We start from the raw sequence: 23,079 nt of genomic DNA on the forward strand, positions 1-23,079 counted from the left end.
CATTAGGGTCGATTCACACCGTCCAACTTTTCGCGCTGTCCAAATATTTCTTTATAATTTATTTGGCCAATCCGGGTCGAGGGAAAAATTTAAAAATTTTTTAAATTCCCCGATGACGTAAGTACGATATCGCTCTACGATAACCCCTCTGGGTTCATCGTACAATCATAGGGCGTCTGCATACGTGGCGCTGTGGTAGCAACATGCCGCTGTGAAGTGGCAAGTGACCGAGAAACGGAGAGCAGCATATGTCACTTTTATGATATAATAAAATATATGTAAAAATACTTGATAAAAAACATGAGGTGGCTCATTCTATACGTATTCTTGGTCGTCTTTATCGCCTACGCGCGGTCTTACTTTATTACTGTGGACGCGCACGCCGAGGAATGTTTCTTCGATAAGGTGGAATTCGGCACCAAGATGGGTTAGTTCGCTACTGCGTTTCTCTCTCTACTTCCTTTTATTAACATAAATTTAAAGGAGCATTTTGATGACGTACATCATTTAAGTCAATCTTGTCGTTTGCCTTATTAAACACTGATTGTCTTTGCTGATATTTATATAAATAAAATTTCCTGCATGTACATATCTATTATGTGTACTGTGCATACATTTTTATATATTAATTACAGATTGATTCTTTGATAATTTTTAATATATGACAAAATTCTCATCAATAAGTTTATATACATATATTTTGTTCTACTTTCTTATTCTCTTAATTTTTTTATACGCCAAAATATGATTAAAAGTTTAGACTGTAATTGGTATTTTGTAGATTTAAGAGTTTATGAATTTTTAATTATTTTTTCACAATTTATTAATGATATACGGATGGATATTTTATATGTAATATTTGCAGGCCTCACGTTTGAGATAGCAGAGGGTGGATTTTTAGATATAGATGTAAAGATAGTCGGTCCCGATGGTAGAATGATTTATCAAGGTGAACGAGAGAGCAGCGGAAAGTACACATTTGCTGCGCACACTACAGGTGTTTACACTTACTGCTTCAGCAATCAGAAAAGCACAATGACACCAAAAGTAGTGATGTTCAATATGGATATCGATGAAAATCGGAAGCAGAATGATGAAAATGCTGTCGGAGAAGGTCAGGATGGAGACAGTAATCATGGGAAATTGGATGACATGATTAAAGATTTGAGTACTAGTTTATGGGGTGTAAAAAATGAACAAGAATACATGCAGGTACTTGAACAAATAAGAAAACAGCATGATTTTCATCAATAACTTTATCTTCATTGATTTTACTAATTTAGATATGTTTGTAAGGATTTTTACGAGATGTGTCATTATTTCAGGTTCGTGATCGCAATCACAGAGCGATCAATGAAAGTACGAACTTCCGAGTTGTAGTGTGGGCGTTTTTCGAAGCCATGGTTTTGGTATGCGTGACAATAGGGCAAATCTTTTATTTGAAGCGCTTTTTCGAGGTACGAAGAATTGTGTAATTTAGGATACTTAATGATCACTTCGTGAATCGATTGTACATTTTTCTATGTAATTAAATTATATCTCATAAGTCATCCTTGCAATGAACAAGTTCTTCGCTCTGTCAAAGTTAAATCCCTAAACTTGTACATCATTAGTATATTAAATAATAATATTTCTTATAAGATTTATATTAAAGCATTTATAACGGAACAAGATATTTACTCGAGGAGACGATGCGCGATTGTAAACATTCTGTATTGACGAATAACGAAAAAGAAATGTCTATAATAAAAGAAAGAATATGCATTCACATCTTTTTGCTAGTTAGACTTATATTTAATCGACGATTGCGAGTCTTCTGTTTAATTTTACAATAACGATACAAGATTGTTGGTTTAGTTTATTAGTTGCTTTAATATATTTAATTAACAAAAAGTATCGAACATGCGATTGATAGTAAGAGACTCTCGAGAAAGACGTCTTGTTCTGGGAAGAAAAATGTACAAGGAAAGCGATAACGATCGGACCGAGTCTAACATTTTTCTTGGTCGCAACGTTTCGACGCGTAAAAAAGCCTTCGATTAATGTTACCCCGTTAAGCGATGGTCGAGAAAAGGGAACAGATCTACCGCAATTAAGGTGATCGATCGCGCGCGTGTCCCTTCGATTGGGGACGGATGGAAGCGAAGGGATAGATTAATCGCTGGTGATTATCGCGGGGAGATAAGCGCGCTTAATGAGTATGTTGACAAAATATAGCACAATAGCGATAAACGCATTTGTGGCATTTTCTGTTAACAAAAAGACGCATACATTATTATCATCCTATGCAATTATAATATAATATTTCTTTATTTTTTCTTTAATATTTTATATTATTTTTAATTGTAAATTAAAATGAATAAAAATTTATAGTTATATACATATATATTTATATAAAATTTTATAAATTCAAATTTAAAAAAATATATATATATATGTATATATACATATATAACATTTAAAAAAATTATTATTTTATTGATGATGTAATTACACATAATTACATTTCCTGTGCTTCTTTATTTTTTCAACAAATTATCCCCAAGTATCCGTACAAAAATAATTCCCGCAAAAAATGATAAACGATCGATTATCAATGATCGATTACATCGAAATCGAAAATGATTCGAGATCGATGGGAGAGAATTGTCGGAAGGTAGCGCGCATGCGCGCAGCCTGCGAGAGGAGCAAACTTCACGCGGTTCCGATACAAGTTGGTGGAAGCTGCGCGGCCGCTGTTAATTAACGAGGACGATTGGCACGTAACGGTATAATTAAAGGGAAGGAAGGAAATCAAAGAGCGCCGATGTGAATAGAACCGTATCTCCTCATCGTGGCGGACTCTAACGAGCGAGGGATTTCACAAATGCTGGATGTTTATCGCGCAAAATGCGCGCGATCACAAAGGCCCCCGGGACGCCGCTATTTAGCGACAGACCGTTTTCCGGTCCCTCGATTTCTATCGTGCATAAACGTCGACGGCGATCCCCGGACGATAGAACGAGACCGGCTGCATTTAGCGACGAGAGATGTCAAGGGTTCGTATTTTTGCTGCACGTTTTTTCATACGATCTATTTTTATATTGAATTATCTCAATAAAACTTGAAATGATCTAACCTTTTCTTTTAATTATATGCAAAATAGAAAAATATATATATATATATATATATATATATATATATATGTATATTTCTTATTTATAAATAACAATTTTTTTATATTAGTTTTATATATGCGTGTGTGAGAAGGAAAAATCAAATTCTTTACGAATTTTTTAATCTCATAAAATTGATTAAGTTCATTTGATTTAACTTTAGAAGATAAAAATAAAATTTCTTTTATCAACACATTACCCTCTTCTTGTAAGCGTATAATTTTTTATTTTTTATATATGTAGGTACATACACACGTTGTAAAAATTTGTTAATTATAATAATTTTTATATACAATATATTAACTACAATTTCTCTTTTATAACACGTTTTATTTATTTCTTATGCATTTATTTTTTATTTTTAATATATGTATATATATGAAAAACGAAAATTAAAAAATTATACACTTACAAGAAAGAGGATATAATGTATTCATAAACGAAATTTTATTTAATTTATAATATAATATATAAATACAATAATATATAATAATTTCATTAATAATATAATAAACATAGTATATACATATATAATTTGTCTTAAAATGTATATTATTTGTATTAGATAATTATATAATGAATATACTTTGCATATTAATCTCTCGCAATATTTGCCCTTTATTAATTCCGATTGATCTTTGCAGGAAACTAGGATTTTTCGAGGTATCACTTCTCGAGTGGATTAGTAGTCTTGTTACACGAGCGGCGGACTCGAAGGATACGAAGGATTAATTGGCGGGTCCGATCGCACCCCTTCGCTCTGCCTCCCCCTTTTTCTTCTCGCAGCGATCCCTTCGAAGGGGTTGCACGCCACGCCGGATACTGGCGCGGGCACGGCGAGTGGCAGGAGAAGAAAAAAAAGGAAACGCAGAGGAGGAATGAAAGAAAGGAGTTGCTAATTGACACGGACGATTGCACGTAACGGTATAATTAGAGAAAAGAATACGAAGAGCCCGGACCGATGCACCGATGGAACCAATGAACCAGCCACCGCGCGGCTAGAAGAAAAGGAACGAGAAAAAGAAAGAGAGAGAAGAAAAAAGCGCGAGCAAAAGAGGGAGAGACAGAGAGAGACGAACGGAAAGGCAGAAAAGCAGCAGGGGAGAGAAGCAGCAGCCGGCGGCTTTCGTGCACAAGCATCAGAAGGGTTCCCTCTCCAGAGAATGAGCCACAGGTAAGAGAGAGAGAGAGAGCCAGAGAAGAGAGGGTTGAGGCATCGCTTGGAGAGACAGAGAGGGAGAGTAGGGGTACGTAAACAGTAGAGGGAGAGAGAGAGAGAGCACGAGGAGAGAGGGAGATAAAAGAGAGAGGGACCATGGGCTCGTGGACCCTGGCGCGTTCATTCTGTACCAACACGTCGCGCCGATCGGTTTCGCAGCGTTCCCGGTAACCCCCGGTGATAGCACGAGGTGAACAAGACGTTCTCCAACGCGGATCGCTTCCGGAATTCAAAGAAAGAGAGCCCACCTGCCAGCCCGTAGTGTCATCAGACTCCCAATCCTTGCCGCAACATCTCCCTCGAGATCTCTCCTCTTCTTCTCCCGCTGCGTGAGATCACGAGTACAGGATGCCGCAGGACGAGGCACGGAAAGTGCCCCGGTGAAAGGTGCAGCGAGACTTTCGTCGGCTTCTTTTTTCCTTCCGAGAGCTCCGATCTCGTCGGGACCAGGCTTCCTCCATTCGAATGCCTAGCGAAGAACCGGGACTACCAACAGCTACTATTCCCAATCGGCTATTCCCAATTAAGCATCATCGATTCTCTTCAAACGGACCGCGAAGATCATTCGGAGAAGGTGACAAATTGCTCTTGGATTTAACTCGTCGAGGAACATCTTATCTTCCTGCCAAAGACGATCGGTCTTGCCATTTGAGATTTAAATGAAACTCGGTGTTTAATATTCAAAGTATATAATCATTATATAATTCTTTATATAATACAAATAATATAAATTTCAAGACCAATTATATCTATATATACTATGTTTATTATATTATGGTGAAAACTGATTGGATGCTGAGGATCTTTAACTCCACGAGTGCTCCAGGAGAAGACTAACGAAGGATGTACGTCGATGGCTCGCTTTTATCTCGGACGTTTGATCGGGAGACAGGTTCCCGAACGAAACAAGAACAGTTTTAGAAGAAAAAACCGTTTGCGACCCCAATCAATGCACTTACAAATCCAGCATCGGGAAAGCTGTAATTAACACTGAAGATTCGAAAGAGGAACGCGTGATTGACTGGATGATTGGAACGAGTCTGGAGCCTTCGAGATTGAAGGGATTTAAAACAGCGGGATTTCGGGCTGATCGCGATTTCTTTCAACGAAACCTCCTCGGCAGCGGAAATTATTCCGTCAAGATCGCAATCGCGAGCGCGAGCAGCTCCTGCGATCAGGTTTCGCTCCGCGAAAGAAATCTCGCTCTCCTCTCGATCTCTCTTCATCTCTTTCTCTCCGGATCTGAGAGATAGGGCCAACTAATTATGCGAGCCGGTGAGTGTTATGGGCCGCAAAATGAGACGTGAACCGCGTCGGGTCACGCGAGGAAGAGGAAGAGGAACGTCTTCGTCGATGGAAATTTCACTCGCGGAAAGGACAAGAACTTGTCGCGGGGATTTTCGATAAAAGTCGAAAGAAGAAGATAGGAAAAAAAGGAAGAGGATCGATTAATCGGGAGGATAAGCGAGCGCATATTTATCCGGAGGATCATCTCGCCGAGCCGAACCGAACCGAGACGCAATTATCTTCTGATACTTAACGACCACGGCTTCGTTCCGTTCCGGTGAGTAATTATTCAATTAAACGGCAACTCGTGCCGAGGGTCACCACGACATTTAGAATAATTGACCATTCGTCGTGACGAGCGAACCGCTTTCTCGGTCTCCGATTTATCTCTCTTTCCATTCCGAAAATTATCCTCCTTGGCTTTGCACGATTACTTCATCAAATTGCGTCTTATAAATCCTCTGAACAGCACTTGAAAACAATTTACAATTTAATTATGTTTTAATTATTCAATTTATTATTTCTTCATTTATTTTCATTAGTTATTTTATAATTTCATAATCGGGTATGCAACATATGTGAACAAGATATTTTCAATAATAATAGGAACAATTTATTTTATTACTCAATCAGTTTTTTTATTTAATCATTTAATTATTTAATTTAAATCATTAATTATTAACGAGTGTACGATATTCTCAATATAATAATAGGAATAGTTTATTTTATTATTTATGTAATCAGTTATTTTATTATTTAATCATTTATATAATTTATTATTTTATTTAATTCATTAACTATTTTATTATTATTATCATCTTACAATCGCGTGCATGCAACAACGTGAGTACAATATTCTCAAGAATAATAGGAATAGCAACACGCGATAAACCTATTTGGAGAAACAAAAACTCCATAGAATCATTAGTAGAATTATAATTAATATTAAGTAATTAAAATGATTCTACATTAGAATACCTATACTTTCTATAATCAGTTTCTATTTTATCGCAAGTTTAGCACGCGATAAGACGATTTCTTCGCAAATGCGTAGTTGAAAAATTTGTGTTAAATTTAAGAGATATCACATGTCCCAAATAATCCACAGAAATTTTTGTGTTAATTTAACATAATATAGATATGTTAAATGTAGATACAAATAATGTATTAATATTTTAACACAAAATAAATGCAAATATCAAATAATTTAAAATAAATTTTGTGTAAAATTAACATAGTTTTAATGTGAAAATGTTAATTTTAGATTTTATCATCCCCGCACTTATATATTATATAAAATAAAAAATCAACATTTTTTCCCGTAAATTTTAACAAGTAAATCTTGTCGCTAATAAAACAGAACATATTTATTGTGTAAAATTAAAAATAGATGCACATTGTGTTATTTTTACATCTTTTTTCAGTTGCTTTAATAATTTAACATTTAAGTTCAATTATAACACAACAACAGTATGTTAAATTAACACATGAATGTAAATATTTAACACAAACATTTTAACAAGAAAACACAAATTTTCCTACTGCGCTCAGATCGTAACGAGGTCTCCTTCGTCGAAGAAATCGACGATGAATTGAAATAACGCGCGTACAACACACAGACGTCTGTCAAGCATATTGTAACAGGATCTCGTTAGCAGAGGAGGCAAGCATCGATATATAGAATACATATATACGCGCGATGATGGTGTACAGTGGCGGTCTGGTGTTCGATATAAAAGCGCGACCGATCGAGATAAGGCTTTCGTCGGCTTTCGAGCGATTCGCGATCGGTGACCCTGGATGACCCCCGACTTTAAGGGTAATCCATCCTTTCACTTTCCGCCTTTGTCCGGGAATTTAAAGGTTTTCTAAATTATTTGTAAAGTCGCATTATATTGTATATAGAAAATAATTCCTTTAGATATGTATCGTTTTCTCTCCTTTTGTGCACCTCCTCGAGTGTTACAAAATCCCATCCCCGTCTGACCCTCACGCTCGAAAAGATGAAGACGAGTGCGTCACTCGCTGATGACACACGCACGTGACAGTGAACGAGTTGGCCCTCGAGTGTCTACTTTTGTGACACATTATAGAGTATCATTTATATCTGCTGAAAAGGATATTTACTAAGGCAACGTATAGCTGCCCAAAATTTTTCCATTCTCTTAGAATCTGTTCAATTATATATATCAAGTTAAATGTTCTTCTATTTAATTATCCAATATATATATATATATATATATACAGGTTGTTTCTTACACAATTATATAAGATAGTAATAAAATAATGAATTAAATTAATTAATTGAATTATTAAAATAACTGATTAAATAATTGATAAAATAAACTGTTCCTATTATTATTGAGAATATCGTACTCAGGTGGTTACATGCACGATTATGAGACGATAATAAAATAATTAATAAATTAAATTAAATAAGTGATAAAATAAATGATACAATAAACTGGTCCTATTGTTATTGAGAATTATATCGTGTTTATATACATTGTTGCATACCCGATTATCAAATAATAATGTAAAGAAAATAATTAAAACAATTAAATAATAATAATATATATATATATATATATATATATATATATTAGTGACATACTTAATGTAAATTTATTTCTGAAAACAAATAATATGTTATAATACTTTATCCGCGATTATATATTTTTTGACAGAAATCAGCTGATAACTGTCAAAAAATATTAATCGAACGGTGACATATATTAAAGCCCTGTATAAGTTTAAAAATACTTATTATATATATATATATATATGTATATTTATATCGTCATCGCACGTCGTAAGAGTTCAAGATGCCGAACCGTGGCAAGCCGAGAATTTCCGCCTGATAGTCGCTGAACCGGCAATGATTTACCGATGTCTCGGCAGATTAATAGGCAGCAGCCCCCTTTTAACGGACTCGCGCCGCGACTCGCCTCTCGTATAGCTCATCTCGCAAATGACCATTCCGTTATGCCTCGACTTTGCTCCACTTCGTCGACCGTCGTGAACAATAGGCCCTCTCTGGGAAGCGTCATTGATGTAGAAACTTGGAAATTACTTCTCACGGGATACATTTAATTTTTCACGCAAGGGAAGCTCTCGGGAATAATTTACGAATATTGCCGGAGGAATACATTTCTCTCGGCGCAGTTTTAGAATAACAATATGAGTAAACGCTAAAATTTCTAGTACCTTGAGAAAGCCACATTCGACTACTGGGTTGTTCTTTCAAATAAGAATTGGGGCACGTGACTGTAAAAACTGTCATAAAACTGTCACAAATAAAGTACAGTTTCCTGTCAATTTATCATGGCTACCTTAATTACATCGGCACAAATAATTCTTGTTACTGTTGAATTTTTTAATAAAATAATTAAAGTTTCCATTTTTGGAATTGCTTCTGAAGGAAGATCTTTCCTTTTCTTTTATTTTCTATTTGATAATTTATTAAAGTATTTCTAAGAAATATATGTATATGTATCAACAAGACCATTAATATTAAAAATAGCAGTAAAAACATTGATGCAAATAATAAATTATATAAAATCAACATTATTCAATGATTTGGCTTCTTAGAAAAATATAAATCACACTTTTTTAATAATATTATGTACGTCTTTATAAATATTCTTAAACTTATACAGGGCTTTAATATATGTCACCGTTCGATTAATATTTTTGACAGAAATCAGCTGATTTCTGTCAAAAAATATATAATCGCGGATAAGGTATTATAATATATTATTTGTTTTCAGAAATAAATTTACATTAAGTGCGTCACTAATGAAACATTATGTGATCCAAAAAAGAAACATTTTTAATTACATTAACATCCTCTAATAATATCGACACAATTAATGAAAATGAGAAAACGGTGGTCGTAATAAATTGACGAGAAGCTAATTTGATATTTGTCCAGTTTGTCGGAAAATTAAGACGATTCAGCGACGATTCGAGGCCGGAAATTCAAGAGAGGAGCTCAATCTCGTCGTCTCCGAGATTGTTGTGTGTTTAATGACGCGGTCCGGTCGTTATCGGGTGAATAATATCGCAAGGTTTCTCCTCTCGCCTTTTAAACGAAGTGAAAAAGAGTGCGGTTTTAAAACCGTCGTTTTACGATCCGCGAGCGATTTTTATTCAGGCCGCGGAAATATTCGCCGAGTGAGATATTTTACGCGATGCATCATCGACGATTTACTTTTGCATGGGAAATCCCCTTTCTCCTACCCCATATACGAGGCACATTGAACTGGGCTCTCTTCGAAAAAAAAAGAGAGAAAGAGAGGTGTAATCATTGATAATGAGGATCATTTCTTCGCGTTTAGGGATGCGCGCGTGGGATAATGATGGTACACACAATTTTAATGGACTTGGTCACAATACGAGACCGGGTGTTCCATTATCTTAAATCGGAGCAGTTGTTCCATTATCCTCTAAACGATCGCCATTCGATCGCATGACAAAAAAAGGCCTCGACTGAGAGAGACGGTTCTGATTTTTTATTTCCGCGGAGTATTTCTGAATTTCATCTAGTTGTCAACATTCTTTTTTTTTCATTATTTTCTTGATTGTTGTCGAGCATTAATATCTATCAAATATGAATCTGATTTGCATAAAAAAATATATATTTCTATAGTGTTTGTAAAACAAGTAAAATTGCTTATAAGTAAATTTTTTTAACAAAAAAATTATTTTTGCACTGTAAAAAGTATATGCTACAAACATGTAAAAATAATTTAAAATTATACAACAATTATCATTCCATTGCTGTATTTAAATTTTGATAATTTTTTACATGCTTGTAGCATAAACTTCCTAGAGTACAAAAATCATTTTTTTTTATTAAAACATTTTTTAATATGCATATACTCATAAAAAAACAAGTTACGAAAAATTTAAATACTTTTGCTCAATATCCCACTTTTGGAATTTTAATAAATAAGGATCAATATTGAATGTTTGGACTTCGATATGCGCCGAAATGATAAAATTACAGATAAAATAACGTTTAAGCTCATAAGACGCGTCAGCGAGCGCTGTTATATTTGTAATAACAATCCCCTCGAGAAGGTAAGACGTCGTTTCTCTGATACTTCCCAATTAAAAGTCAAGTTCTCCCGTGGATAAATTAGCGCGGTTGTATGTTAATGAGGTATCTTTACGAAAGCGTCATAAAAGTTATGAGTTACGATTGGATGGAGATGGTATATCTACGCACGTGTGTATAGTGAGTATAATCAACGATTACAATGTCCGACGAAGCGGCTTTTGTGTTCCTTTTACGTTCTTCGTGAAAAAAGAAGCTCTCTCTCTTTTGCTCTCTCGCTCTCTTGACGCACGTAATTACTCTTCGGCATCGTTGCAATCTTTTTGAGAGAACTCTCCGTTCATCTCGGTCGCTTTCGCTCATTCGAATCGAGATTTTATCAAACTTATTTCGCGCAACGCTAAGTACTTTTCGAACAAAATTACAGAATCAGTCATTTCTGAAAAAATCATAGTTCAAATTGCTCAAATATTTCAGGAATATCTTAAATATTTTTAAAGAATCTTGTATGTATGTGATATATAAAATCTTGCGCTAATATTGTCGTACTACTTAAAGGACAGACCGGTTTCTCGAATAGTTTAATTTTATATCAAGCATTTATTTCGAGAAACGCTATTTTTTGAAAAAAATTAGAGATTAGTAATTTTTAAAAAAATACCCTGGTCCAAAAATTGCTCAAATATTTTAGGAATATTCTAAATATTTTTTAAGAGCCTTACATATAGTATAAAGTCTTGCATCGCACTAATATTGTCGTACTACTTAAAAAACAGACCGGTTTCTCGAATAGTTTGATTTTATCAAACATTTATTTCGTACAACGTAAATTTTATTTTATAAATTATAGAATCAGTAATCTCTAATAAGATATCCTGATCTAAAAATTACCCAAATATTTTAGGAATATTCTATAAGTATTTTTTTAGAGCCTTACACATGATATAAAGTCTTGCATCACTAATATTGTCGTACTACTTAAAAAACAGACCGGTTTCTCGAATAGTTTGATTTTATCAAACGCTACATTTTTTTATAATATATTTTATAATATACTTTATATATTATATTTTAAAATATAATATATGATATAAAATATATAATATAATAATATATTATAAAATAATGTGAATAATATATATAATATATATATAATAAAAAAATAAATATAAAATAATAAAAACATGGCGACTTCGCGAGCTGCCTTATATACATATAATAATCGAAAAAAAAAGATAAAATCCGTCATCTCTGATTGAAAAAATGGCGAAATATTTTCGGAATATCCAAAATATTTTTCAAGATCCCTACATACATGATATAAAGTCTCGCATCGCTAATACTGCCGTACTATACTTAAAGGACAGAACGGTTTCTGGAATACTTTGCATTTCTCCAAGTTAACTGGTTTTTCTCTTCTCTCTTAGGCCAGATTGTTCTAGTATAAGTCGGATCCTCTCGGTGCAGGTTGTATTGACAATCGTCGACCGGTCCCACTGTACATAAGTTACTCACACTGTGTACGTACCCCGTTCTCCACCGCGTCCAGGAGGTTCTCTCTCCATCTTCTCCGTTTTCCTCCACCTTTCTTCCTTCTTCCTCTCTTTATATTCCGCCGGAGCTCCTTCTGCATCCCTTCCTTCTCTTTCTCTCTTGCCATCTCTTGTCCTTTATCCTTCTCGCCGCTCTCTCGTGGCCTCGTAGGCTCTCGTTTTCTTCTGCGTACCTCCTGTATCTCGAGTGTGTATACCGTCCTCAGCTTCCAGCTTCGTTAAGAGGGCTCCAGCCGTCGTCTTCTGGCGCTCTTCGTGAAAATCTAGAGCCGATTGCCCCTTCGGGGATCGCTTGACTCGGCGACTTTCTCGCCTCGAGATCGTCTCTTATATCCAGTAAATACAATTAACTCAGGGTCTCTATCCGCTCATCCGACGATTCTAATCAGCATCCGTGCTCCATAAGATTCTCGAACGTGACGCGCTTATTTTTTTCTCCATCTCTCCCGCAATCTGCGCTCGAATATTCTGTCATTTGCATCTCGCGGATCTTCCCCATCTTCAGCCTTTAAATTCGCCACTGAGATAACAATGATTATATATAAGGGGCAGCTCGCAAAATCGCCGTGTTTTTATTATATTATATATTATTTTAGATTTATTTTATTTTTATATATTGTGTCTTATTTATTAGATTTTATTTTATATTTATTTTTTTATGCTATTTATTATCATACAATATTATTCACATTATTTTATAATATATTATTATATTATATATCATATTATATATATAAATTATATTATATTTTAAAATTTAATATATGAAATATAAAATTATAAAATATATTTTATATATATTATATAAATTAAATTAGCCATGTTATTACATAAAAATGAAATTGATCTTAAATGCCGACTCCATAATTACGCGTTACGATCGTTTTACGATTCGGCAGCCAATGTGTTGCCGGCTCCCGGTGTCTCGGGGATTATGCAAGCGAGTACTCGAGTAGCGAAGTGCATCGTTAGGCATGTGCTGCACCTAATATCAAATATTTCCGTCTCTCTCTCTCCCTTCCTCGTTTATCGCGTACTCATTATAACTGCGCGCTCGTGCAGTCATACGGAATCGGCGATTAGCTCATTTCGTAACAGACGCACGCGGCGCTTATTATTGCAACCCTACATATCGCCCGGTCATGTCTTGTTTAGAGCGCCGGGAGATACTTTATCGCTGATCATTCGCGCCCGGTCCACGCCAAGTGCATTCCCGTTTGCATACCCACTATGATCACACACAAATGCAATTTTATGCGCCGGCTAATATCGCCGACCCCGCGGATCGCGTGGGCTAGATAGACGCCGATGTACTCTATATAAGTGTATATACACGTGTAAGTACATGTATGTGTGTGTGTATGTGTGTATACCAGTTTCGCGGGACAGGGACGTGTACATCTACCGTGTTATGGTATAGTTAGTTGATGATTACAGAGAACCCCTAGATCACCTTTATTCTTCTCTTTTTTTCCTCATTTTATATGGGAAAGATCAAAGCTTCAAGAGTGCCTAGGAAAATTTTTCAATTATCATCTCAAATGTAGAACATAAAACTCATGATGATGTCACTTGAAAAGTTATTTTGGAAAACAATTTTTATTGGTGAATATGGAAACCCTAAGGTCACTTTTCTTCTCTTTTTTCCCTCATTTTATATGGGAAAGATCAAAGCTTCAAGAGTACCTAGAAATATTTTTTAATTGTCATTTCAAACCCAGGTAGAATAATAAAACTCATGATGACGTCGCTTAAAAGTTATTTTGGAAAAAAGTTTTATATATTATAATTATTTATTTATTTTATTGTTTACATAGATTCAATCAACATAATTTTTTTAGCGATTATCTTATATTAGGGAACTTTAAATCTATTTTTTTTGTCATCTTTGAATAATTTTTGTCCAGATAACTTTTAAGTGATGAATAAAATTATGACGACGTCATTATGAGCTTTTTGTTTTATCTGATAAGTTTTCAAAATACTGTATATATTAATTGTTCGGTTAAATTACCCCTTTTGTCAATGCATAATTTTTCACCTTTTCTCCAAAAGAAACTTTAAACGTCAAAAGTGTGTCGGAACTTTTTTTAAACCTGAAAAAAAAATACAAAATAAGACTTTATATTGGGAAATCTCTTAAAATATAATCAGAAAGAATGATCGATGCTCAGCAGCTGCTATAAAAAAATGGTCAAAGTGCAACATGTGTCAAAACACGAAGTTGGGACTTGAGACTATCTCTATATATCAATATTGATAGAAATATCCAAATCCCAACTTCGTATTTTGACACATGCACTTTGACAATTTTTTATAACAGCTGCTGGGCATCGATCATGCTTTCCAATTATATTTGAAGAGATTTTTCGATATGAAAGCTTATTTTTTATCAGGCTAAAGAAAGTTCCGACTCATTTTGAACATCCAAAGTTGCTTCTGTACCATTTACTGACAGAGGAATCAAATCCGACGTTATTTAATCTCGCTGTTGCTACATACCGTTACTTTAAAGAGATACGGAGAACTCGGGTTTACATTCGATTATTTACAATACAGTTGTAATTTGACGTGACACTTGATGTTGACGAAAATACAGACGAAAGTAAATCCAACCGCACGCTTAGTCCTATTAGTCCTGCTCATCGGGCTCGTGCGCGTTTCAGCTACGTCACTGTTCCTATACCGTGTGTGGGTAGTAGCAGAGAGCCAGCTTCGCCAGGGGCCTTTGCCTCTGGAACGGAAAAGACACCCGAGAGTCCGGGGTACGATTATGGTACATCGGTTCGACATTACACCTTGCGACTCTCGCGTTCTCACGTTGCACAAACTGTTGATACAAGTCGTGGAGTCGAGTTACGATTCGACAAAGTCTATATCACTTATAGCCCGTCACACTGTTTGCGTCTGTTTCTTTTTTCTGGGCCCTTGAAACACGCGTCCCCTATCTTTGAAAGGTGGACAGTTCAGCTCTCCTTCGCTTGTCCAGATATCTTCGCGTATAAATTTTATTGAGTCTGATAATATCAAGCGCGCGCTATAAATTATCCCCTCCGCGTTTTAAATCATTAAATCTGTATACTGTCAACGAGCGGAGTAATTGATCCAATTGCAGACGCAGATTCCTTTTATCGTGCTTCAAATCTCGAGAATGTGTACGACAGACATATTATTATATAGTCTCTTGTTTTCTTTAATTAATTTAATCTTTGAAAACTCCTATGCGAAGATTAATTTTTTCCACAATTTTTATCAATGACTCTAGAAGAATTGTATTCAATTATAATTCGCTAACATAAATTAGTTAATCTAATTAAGCTATTGTAATCTTTTTAATTTATATTTTATCGACTTCTGAATTTTTTGACAGAAATCAGCTGATTTCTGTCAAAAAATATTAATCGAGTTTAAAATGTTATAGTATACATATTATTTAAATTTATATTTTATTATCCCAATATCTAATATCCAATACATTTTAAAGCCAAATATCAGACCCAATTGAACAGCAATTTGAAAAAATGGAAATTTTCTTGTACCTTAAAAAGATTCACATTGTTGATGGAGGGTTAAATTAAACTGTACGCGTTATAAATATTTCGAATTTTCAAGTTTCTTGTTGCGAAAAAGAGTCACAAATTAAGTCGCGAGGCTTTTAATTAAAACATAATTTTTCTCCACGCCGACGTGAATTGCAGCAGTCGCATGATGCATCGATTTAACCTTGATTTCACCCATCGTTCCTTTTTTGCCGCCGCTAAACCCGATTTACAGCCCAAAGTACCGCGGTCTTCCTTAATGAAGCGATTAATATGCTGCGCCCAAATAAACCTGTAAATGACAAAATGAATAAAGCATTTTTTTCTTCATTGCAGAAGAAAACAATGACGAGCAATGGTCCATTCGTGATGCTGCGATCGCTGATGATCGTCGCCATCGCCGGCGCCGCTTCACCGGGTACCTGGATGTAAGTACATATGATTATCTCCGTCTCGTGTCGCAATTTTTTCTTCTCTCTCCAATCGGGCGTCAAAGATGTCAACCGCGGTCTCGTATTTATAGTTCGACGGGACGCGATAATTTTTTTCATTAGGCTCGCGCGACTCTTAAAATAAGCCGACGTCGAAGGACAAGGGGTGCCCTACATATCGCCGATCAAAGGATAAACTAACGACCGTGGGGTGGCTGCCGTTCTTACGGTGAAAGCCTCCATTATATCCGAACGAGGTTTCACTGAACTTTCGATTATCCGCCGATTGCGCTGTAATCTCCAATATCTCACTCAGCTCGGATAATTGAGCTTGATTTCGTGACGTATTACGTGAGATATTAAAATTAGCGAATAAATTATTTTTATTTTTATTTTATCCATATATTTTAATTTAATTTTGAAATTAGTTATTTTTATCAAAAAATGATCAAGAACCAGTCGGCAAAAATATGAAAATAATGATATATTGTAAATAATGTGTTGTAATGCCTTATCTGCGATTATATTTTTTGACAGAAATCAGCTGATAACTGTCACTTTGAAAATAATTTCTATTTTTATTTTTTTAAATTGGATTTTTATTTTTAATTGTTCCTCGTTAAAGAGGGATGATCGCGAAGGCCTTCGCTTGGTAATTAAATTCACTTTCATCCAAATTGGATTAAATACTTAGATTATATACTACCATATTATGCTCGTGAGATTCGCGAGATCTCTTTACAAAAGTTAATTGCGGAGCATCGATCAGAATCACGGCGGCAATTAAATTAATTACGCTACAAAGGGAAACGCGTATATGTGAGAATCGAGAGCACGCGCGATTTTTCACGCTCTTCCTAAATTATGGACCTTTGTGCCACAACGTGGGAATCCGGAGCGAGGAATCTCTTCGGTGCCCTCGAAAATCTCTCCGCGAACTTGTTCCCCACGTCGCCGTCGTTTCGTACCCCGCCTCGTACGGAGTGTGTCTAATCTCTGAATTACCATTCTCGCCCCCTGTGTTCTACCCCGCGTGAGCATGACCAATCATCGAATGGTCCCGGACGCCCGCGCTCCTTTGTCAGGAAAGAGCGGGGCACCCAGACTTTCTCGCCTCAAAATTTATCTCCGTATCGCTGCGAGAAAAACCGTCCACGCCCTTTCATTTTCGAAAAATGCGTTTGTAGACCGCGCATTATATTTTTCCCATATTATAACATTGCAACAAATATAGTGCTAATTGGGGATATAATATATATAATATTTATGCGACTTAATCAACTGCGTCACTCGATCTTTTAATTGTCAAATATATTAATCAAATTCTTTTTTAAAGAGTTATAACATTATTTAAAACATATTATTATTTTAATTTTTATAATGTTATTTTTAAAAATAATTATTAATACCTTCTGTGATTAATATTTTTGACAGAAATCAGCTGATAAATTCTTTTTCTCAAATTTAACTCCTTCTTTAAACTTGATTAATATTTTTGATAGTTATCAGCTGATTTCTGTCAAAAAATATTATGATCGCAGATGAGATATTATAACCATTCATTAATATTTTTTTTACAGAAATCAGCTGATTTCTGTCAAAAAATTCAGAAGTCGCTAAAATATAAATTAAAAATATTACAGTAGCTTAATTAAATTTACTAATTATGTTACCGAATTATAATTAAATATAATTCTCTTATAGAGGCATTGACAAAAATTGTCAGAACAGAAAAAAGTGGTCTTCGAAGAGGAGCTTAACTCGATTAATATTTTTTGACAGAAATCAGCTGATTTCTGTCAAAAAATATTAATCGAGTTAAAATAAGCTTTATATGCATATATATTGCATATATCGCGACTCAGGAAGCATAAATGCATGTATGTATGTATGAACGCACTATGCATGTAGCTGCAATCTCTTAGGAGACGCGGGGCATTATTTTTCGGAGCTGCGGCCCACGACGACGGTGCGTGCCCCGCGCGTGGGCCGTATCCCGTCGAAATATTATCGCTCTTTCTCTCCCTCTCCTGGTTTCACAATTGTCCGCGCCATTGTTTTAGGGGAGTGTAAAGCCAATGATATATCGCCGCCGGAGCGTGTTCCAGAATATTAATGTCGTCTATTACACACTCTCCCTAGACTCTCGCGCCGGCTTTTACGATTCTTACCGCTCGATCGCGGTAATACTTAAGGGAGAAAGGGGGACGCTTAACGATACCTCCTTTAATGGAACGAGAAATATATTGGAACCCAGCTTTTTTCCTATACTCTGATGAGATCAATATTTTTTCGTCTCAAAATGATATCGTTTTTTTTACTGATAATTATTATTCAAAGAATATGCAAATTTAACATTTCTTTGTCCATTGTTATACATAATATTTTTGCTAAGAAAATTTTATAACATGTACGTGCATAATTAGTAAATTTGATCAAGCTGTTGTAATATTTTTAATTTATATTATATCAACTTCTGCGAATCTTTGACAGAAATTATCTGATTTCTGGCAAAAATTATTACTCGAGTTTAAAGTATTATAACATACATATTATTTAAAATATATCATTAATGCAATCACAAAAATGTGTACTTGATAATTTTTGACTTGTACTATTCTTTAGAAAAATTCCCAGGTAATGCACGCTATTGATACATCTGAAGCGGGTGCGTCACCTCGTCGACAACCCCGGCGAGTATTCACCTGAGTCACGCTCGGACAGGTCCTCCGAGCTGCACCGAGTCGCCGTACAGGTTGTCGCGGCTTACCGCGTAAATCGCGACCGGACGAATGCGCTCGAGACAGACCATCGCGTCGTTTGGTCCTGACGTTAGAAGCCGCGGGATATAACGCAAGAGTCTATCTCCTCATACTTGGCCCATCTACAAGACCTCATCCAACTATACAATATGTTTAATTTTATATAATTTTTTTTTCATTTTATTTCATTTTTTAAATTTTATTTTAACCCAGGTAGCAAACGTAACATCATTCTGACGTCATTTTGCTACTTGGGAACGTCGTATATATTTTTTTTCCGCTATCGTGCAATCTGTGAAAATTAATTAATTAATTAATTAATCTCGTAGCGAGAGTTCCATAAAATTAGCCGGATTTTTCTCATTGAATCTCAGGCAGGAATAAAATATACGACACAGGAAAAGGCAAGAGAACGGGATGCAAGCGTATGGTAGAGAGACGCTATTGGAACCTACGCTCGCGACAGTCGCCCGTTTCGAATTACAGATCGGTATATGGACCCTTCCCACCCGGCATATCCCGCCCCGCTTCGGCCTTCTGTCTTTGACGGTACCGTTCCATCATCTCGCTCGGTTGGCTCACAAATGCCGCCATTAAGGAGGAAATCCAAGGGCTGCTGCTCCGCGCCCACGAACGCCGCGGGTTATCCTGCACCGAATTCGGTATAATTCGGCGTAACAAATCTCCATAGGTGTTAGGGATGTGCCGTCACGTTGTGTGGCATTGTCGAAGCCGATGAAATATCCTTGCAAAGCAATCGATAGTTTTGGAGTCGATGCGGAACAGTTTTGGTCCTTATTATCATGATGCATGATAGAACGTGTCAGCATTTTCTCTGCAAGAGAACAAAGATGTAGACTCATTTTTTAAACCTTCAGTCAGCGTATAATCTTTCACCTTTCCATCAATGAACGTGTACCCGAATACCTACTGCATATTGAACCGTGACAATTTCTTTTGAGCAGCTGCTAGACATCGAACTTACTTTCACGTTGCATTTTACAATAAGGTTTTCGAATAAAAGGCCCTTTGTATATTTCGTTTCGGAGAAAAATTTCGATGAATTTGTAATATTTAAAGTTAGTTTGGATATCCGGATATCTGGTAATTGATGAATAATGATTCACCCCAATAAACACGTAAGGGTCGAACATATCTAGATATAATAATTAAATACGATATTACACATAATATTATAAAATATTCTGACGCCTCTGTTTTGTATTCGACAGAAACCTGGGTCTACGACACTTTCCGGAGTTGGAAACGGTACAGTCGATGGAAACGTTCGACGTCAGTGCCTCTGAGATTTGCACCGGCTTGAGGGGACTATCTCAGGGCCAGGGAAAGCTCTGCCAATTGTCCGTGGATCACATGTCCAGCGTGGCCAAGGGCGCGAAATTCGGCGTGGCCGAGTGTCAGCATCAGTTCCGGGACAGAAGATGGAACTGTTCCACCGTTCACGACGAGAGTGTGTTCGGCCCGATGCTCAAAATAGGTCTGAATCATTCGCGATTCGATTATATTCCTTCCAGGAGAATTTCTGTAGTGTTTCGGATATATTCAAAGTTTATTTATATATACAGGGTGTGCCAACCGTACCGTATCATTATTTGGAGACGATTTTTCCTCAGCGAAAATGTCGAGGAAGGATCATCATTTTTTTAACGTTCCCAATTTTTAAAATCATGTATTTTTGTAACTAAGCCTTAAATTAAAATTCTGTTAAAGTAAACATTACCTGAAATTAACTAAAAAATGTAGTTTTGTTAATAATTTATTTTCACAAGGCTTAGTTTACAAAAAAGCTATTATTTTCAATCGTTTATAACTCTTTATTGGAGCCTGGATATTTTTGCTAAGGAAAAATCGTTTCCAAATCGCCTCAAGAATCTGCCATTAACGTGTGGTACAGTAAGTCTGGGATACCCTGTATTTCTCCGATTAAAAATTGTCAATTTTGCTTGCAGCGAGTAGAGAAACTGCGTTTGTTCACGCAATCACCGCTGCCGGGGTGGTCTACTCCATCAGTCGTTCTTGCCGAGATGGTCATCTGTCGTCGTGCGGCTGCTCCAGGAGCAACAGACCCAAGGATCTGCATCGCGATTGGATTTGGGGAGGATGCGGGGATAATCTCGAGTACGGCTACAAGTAAGTGCGCGCGGTTACTCGATGAATTATAACGATTCATCCCCCATAGATTCATCCCCATAGTCAGGGTCAAACATGTGTAGATATAATAATTATTATATATTGTCATCGTATTATTTATATGGCTTTCCTCCAGCTTCATTATTTTAATTCACCTTTGACCTTTTCACAGAAGACTTGTATAGTATATTAGAAGTGAGAAGAATACAGTGTTGTTGTTGTCCACGTGTTGCAGATTCACACAGGCGTTCGTTGACGTGCGGGAGCGCGAACGTAGCTTCAAGAGAGGCAGCCGGGAGCAGGGCAGAAGCTTGATGAATCTGCACAATAACGAGGCCGGACGCAGGGTAAAGTTCGTTCTTTTCTTAGCCTGCGCGCGTGAGAAATGTCTCTTAAATGTTAAACCTCCGTTAAAAAAAGCGCCAAGGCGCACCTGTTATCGATTTTTCGCAATTCAACACAAATTCGCTCGACTAAAAGCCGCCGTGTCACGAAACTAACGCCGCCGCTCATCCGTTGCAGGCCGTCATCAAAAGGTCCAAGTTGACGTGTAAATGTCACGGTGTTTCCGGAAGCTGCAGTCTGATCACTTGCTGGCAGCAGCTCGCGTCGTTTCGCGAAATTGGTAGGTCCCGAGATGCATATACGATTAAATTCACATAGTGTGGTGTCCTTTACGATGACGAAAATATCTAAAAGGCCATCCAAAATAATTGCTATGCACAGTGACATGTCTTACATCATTTAGAACATTTTTTGTGTTCTGAATATCCACGCAAATAGCGTTACAATTTTTGATATTTTTCAGGTGATTTCCTGCTAGACAAGTATGACGGTGCGACTGAGGTCAAGGTCAATCGGCGGGGTCGCTTGTCGATGCGTGATCCGAGATTTTCCCTACCTACTGCCAATGACCTGGTCTATCTGGACGATTCGCCCAATTATTGCCTTCCGAATGATACTTTAGGATCATTAGGTAGCGCCATATCTCTTATTTCTTTCCCTTCTAGATGTTGTATTTTTTATCAAATTTCTTTGTTTAACTACAGAAAAGCTAAAGATTGCTTTTCTTCATAGAAAATTATTTATTATTAAATTATTATTTTATTATATTAAAATTATTATTTTTACAACAGGTACACAGGGCAGACTATGCAACAGAACTTCGTCCGGAATGGATGGTTGTAATCTTCTTTGCTGCGGCAGAGGATACAATACACAGAAGTCGACCATCAGGCAGAGATGCGAATGCAAATTTCACTGGTGTTGTTACGTCGAATGCAAGACTTGCGTGAAAAATGTCGACATCCACACTTGCAAGTAGAGCGTATTTATTCGTTTTTTTTTATGATCCGTTTTTGACTCTCTTCGCATTATCGAAGATATACATATATATACGTGTAATTAACGGTGTCATATTTTGATAACAGTGGCATTATCGTTTCGCAGTCAATAAACTTTGTATGATATATTGTACTTTCTTTAAAAGTATTCTCTTTCTCTCTATCTATATATTATATATATTATATATTAGTTTGTATATTAATGTTACATATGTGGCTGATATAATATATAAACTATATATGTATATATAAATATATATACATCTTCCAGAATGAAGTCAATCTTTCTTTCATGAATAAATGCAATATTATTACTGCAGTTAATTTTGAACAAATCAAGGGAGCAAATTTTATCAAAATATTAGTTTATTTATAATCTATTATTAATTTGTATCATTGTTGTAATTGCGGCCTATAAAAATTTGAGTAAATCTCAAAGAACTTTTATATGTTCTATATCGTTCGTAAGAATTAGTGCGAACGATTTATAATCGTTAAATTGACAGTGATTTTTTGAATAGAGATAAATGGGAGGTCGTATATAAATTGAAATTGCATTTAACCTTTCATGTTATGT

The 23,079-nt window shown here is 35.9% G+C and overlaps 2 protein-coding genes across 2 annotated transcripts; both read left to right on the forward strand.

Moving 5' to 3' along the window:
• Positions 1–167: 167 nt before the first annotated feature.
• On the forward strand, positions 168–1,550 carry LOC114938676 (transmembrane emp24 domain-containing protein 2). The gene is made up of 3 exons (XM_029312696.2): positions 168–427; positions 866–1,212; positions 1,326–1,550. Exons 1-3 carry the CDS (start codon positions 301–303, stop codon positions 1,473–1,475), a joined length of 624 nt encoding a protein of 207 aa, XP_029168529.1. The 5' UTR covers positions 168–300; the 3' UTR covers positions 1,476–1,550.
• Positions 1,551–1,839: 289 nt separating this feature from the next.
• On the forward strand, positions 1,840–22,628 carry LOC114938698 (protein Wnt-5b). Its single transcript, XM_085486857.1, has 9 exons — positions 1,840–3,038; positions 3,800–5,938; positions 16,152–16,243; positions 20,241–20,506; positions 20,979–21,159; positions 21,395–21,506; positions 21,682–21,784; positions 21,968–22,135; positions 22,296–22,628. The coding sequence occupies exons 3-9, from the start codon at positions 16,161–16,163 to the stop codon at positions 22,481–22,483; spliced, it is 1,101 nt and encodes a 366-aa protein (XP_085342983.1). The 5' UTR covers positions 1,840–3,038; positions 3,800–5,938; positions 16,152–16,160; the 3' UTR covers positions 22,484–22,628.
• Positions 22,629–23,079: the final 451 nt, after the last annotated feature.

The sequence above is a fragment of the Nylanderia fulva genome, unplaced genomic scaffold (genome assembly GCF_048542155.1).
Source record: "Nylanderia fulva isolate GAGA-0341 unplaced genomic scaffold, ASM4854215v1 Scaffold48, whole genome shotgun sequence".
NCBI classification, from domain to species: Eukaryota; Metazoa; Arthropoda; class Insecta; order Hymenoptera; family Formicidae; genus Nylanderia; species Nylanderia fulva.

Excerpts from the sequence above, each read along its gene's own strand:
- LOC114938698 (XM_085486857.1), top strand. The coding sequence starts at position 16,161 with ATGACGAGCAATGGTCCATTCGTGATGCTGCGATCGCTGATGATCGTC. Across the intron at positions 21,785-21,967 it reads CGCGTCGTTTCGCGAAATTG|GTGATTTCCTGCTAGACAAG; the intron begins GTAGGTCCCGAG and ends GATATTTTTCAG. Across the intron at positions 22,136-22,295 it reads TGATACTTTAGGATCATTAG|GTACACAGGGCAGACTATGC; the intron begins GTAGCGCCATAT and ends TTTTTACAACAG.
- LOC114938676 (XM_029312696.2), top strand. The coding sequence starts at position 301 with ATGAGGTGGCTCATTCTATACGTATTCTTGGTCGTCTTTATCGCCTAC. Across the intron at positions 428-865 it reads GGAATTCGGCACCAAGATGG|GCCTCACGTTTGAGATAGCA; the intron begins GTTAGTTCGCTA and ends TAATATTTGCAG. Across the intron at positions 1,213-1,325 it reads ATGAACAAGAATACATGCAG|GTTCGTGATCGCAATCACAG; the intron begins GTACTTGAACAA and ends TCATTATTTCAG.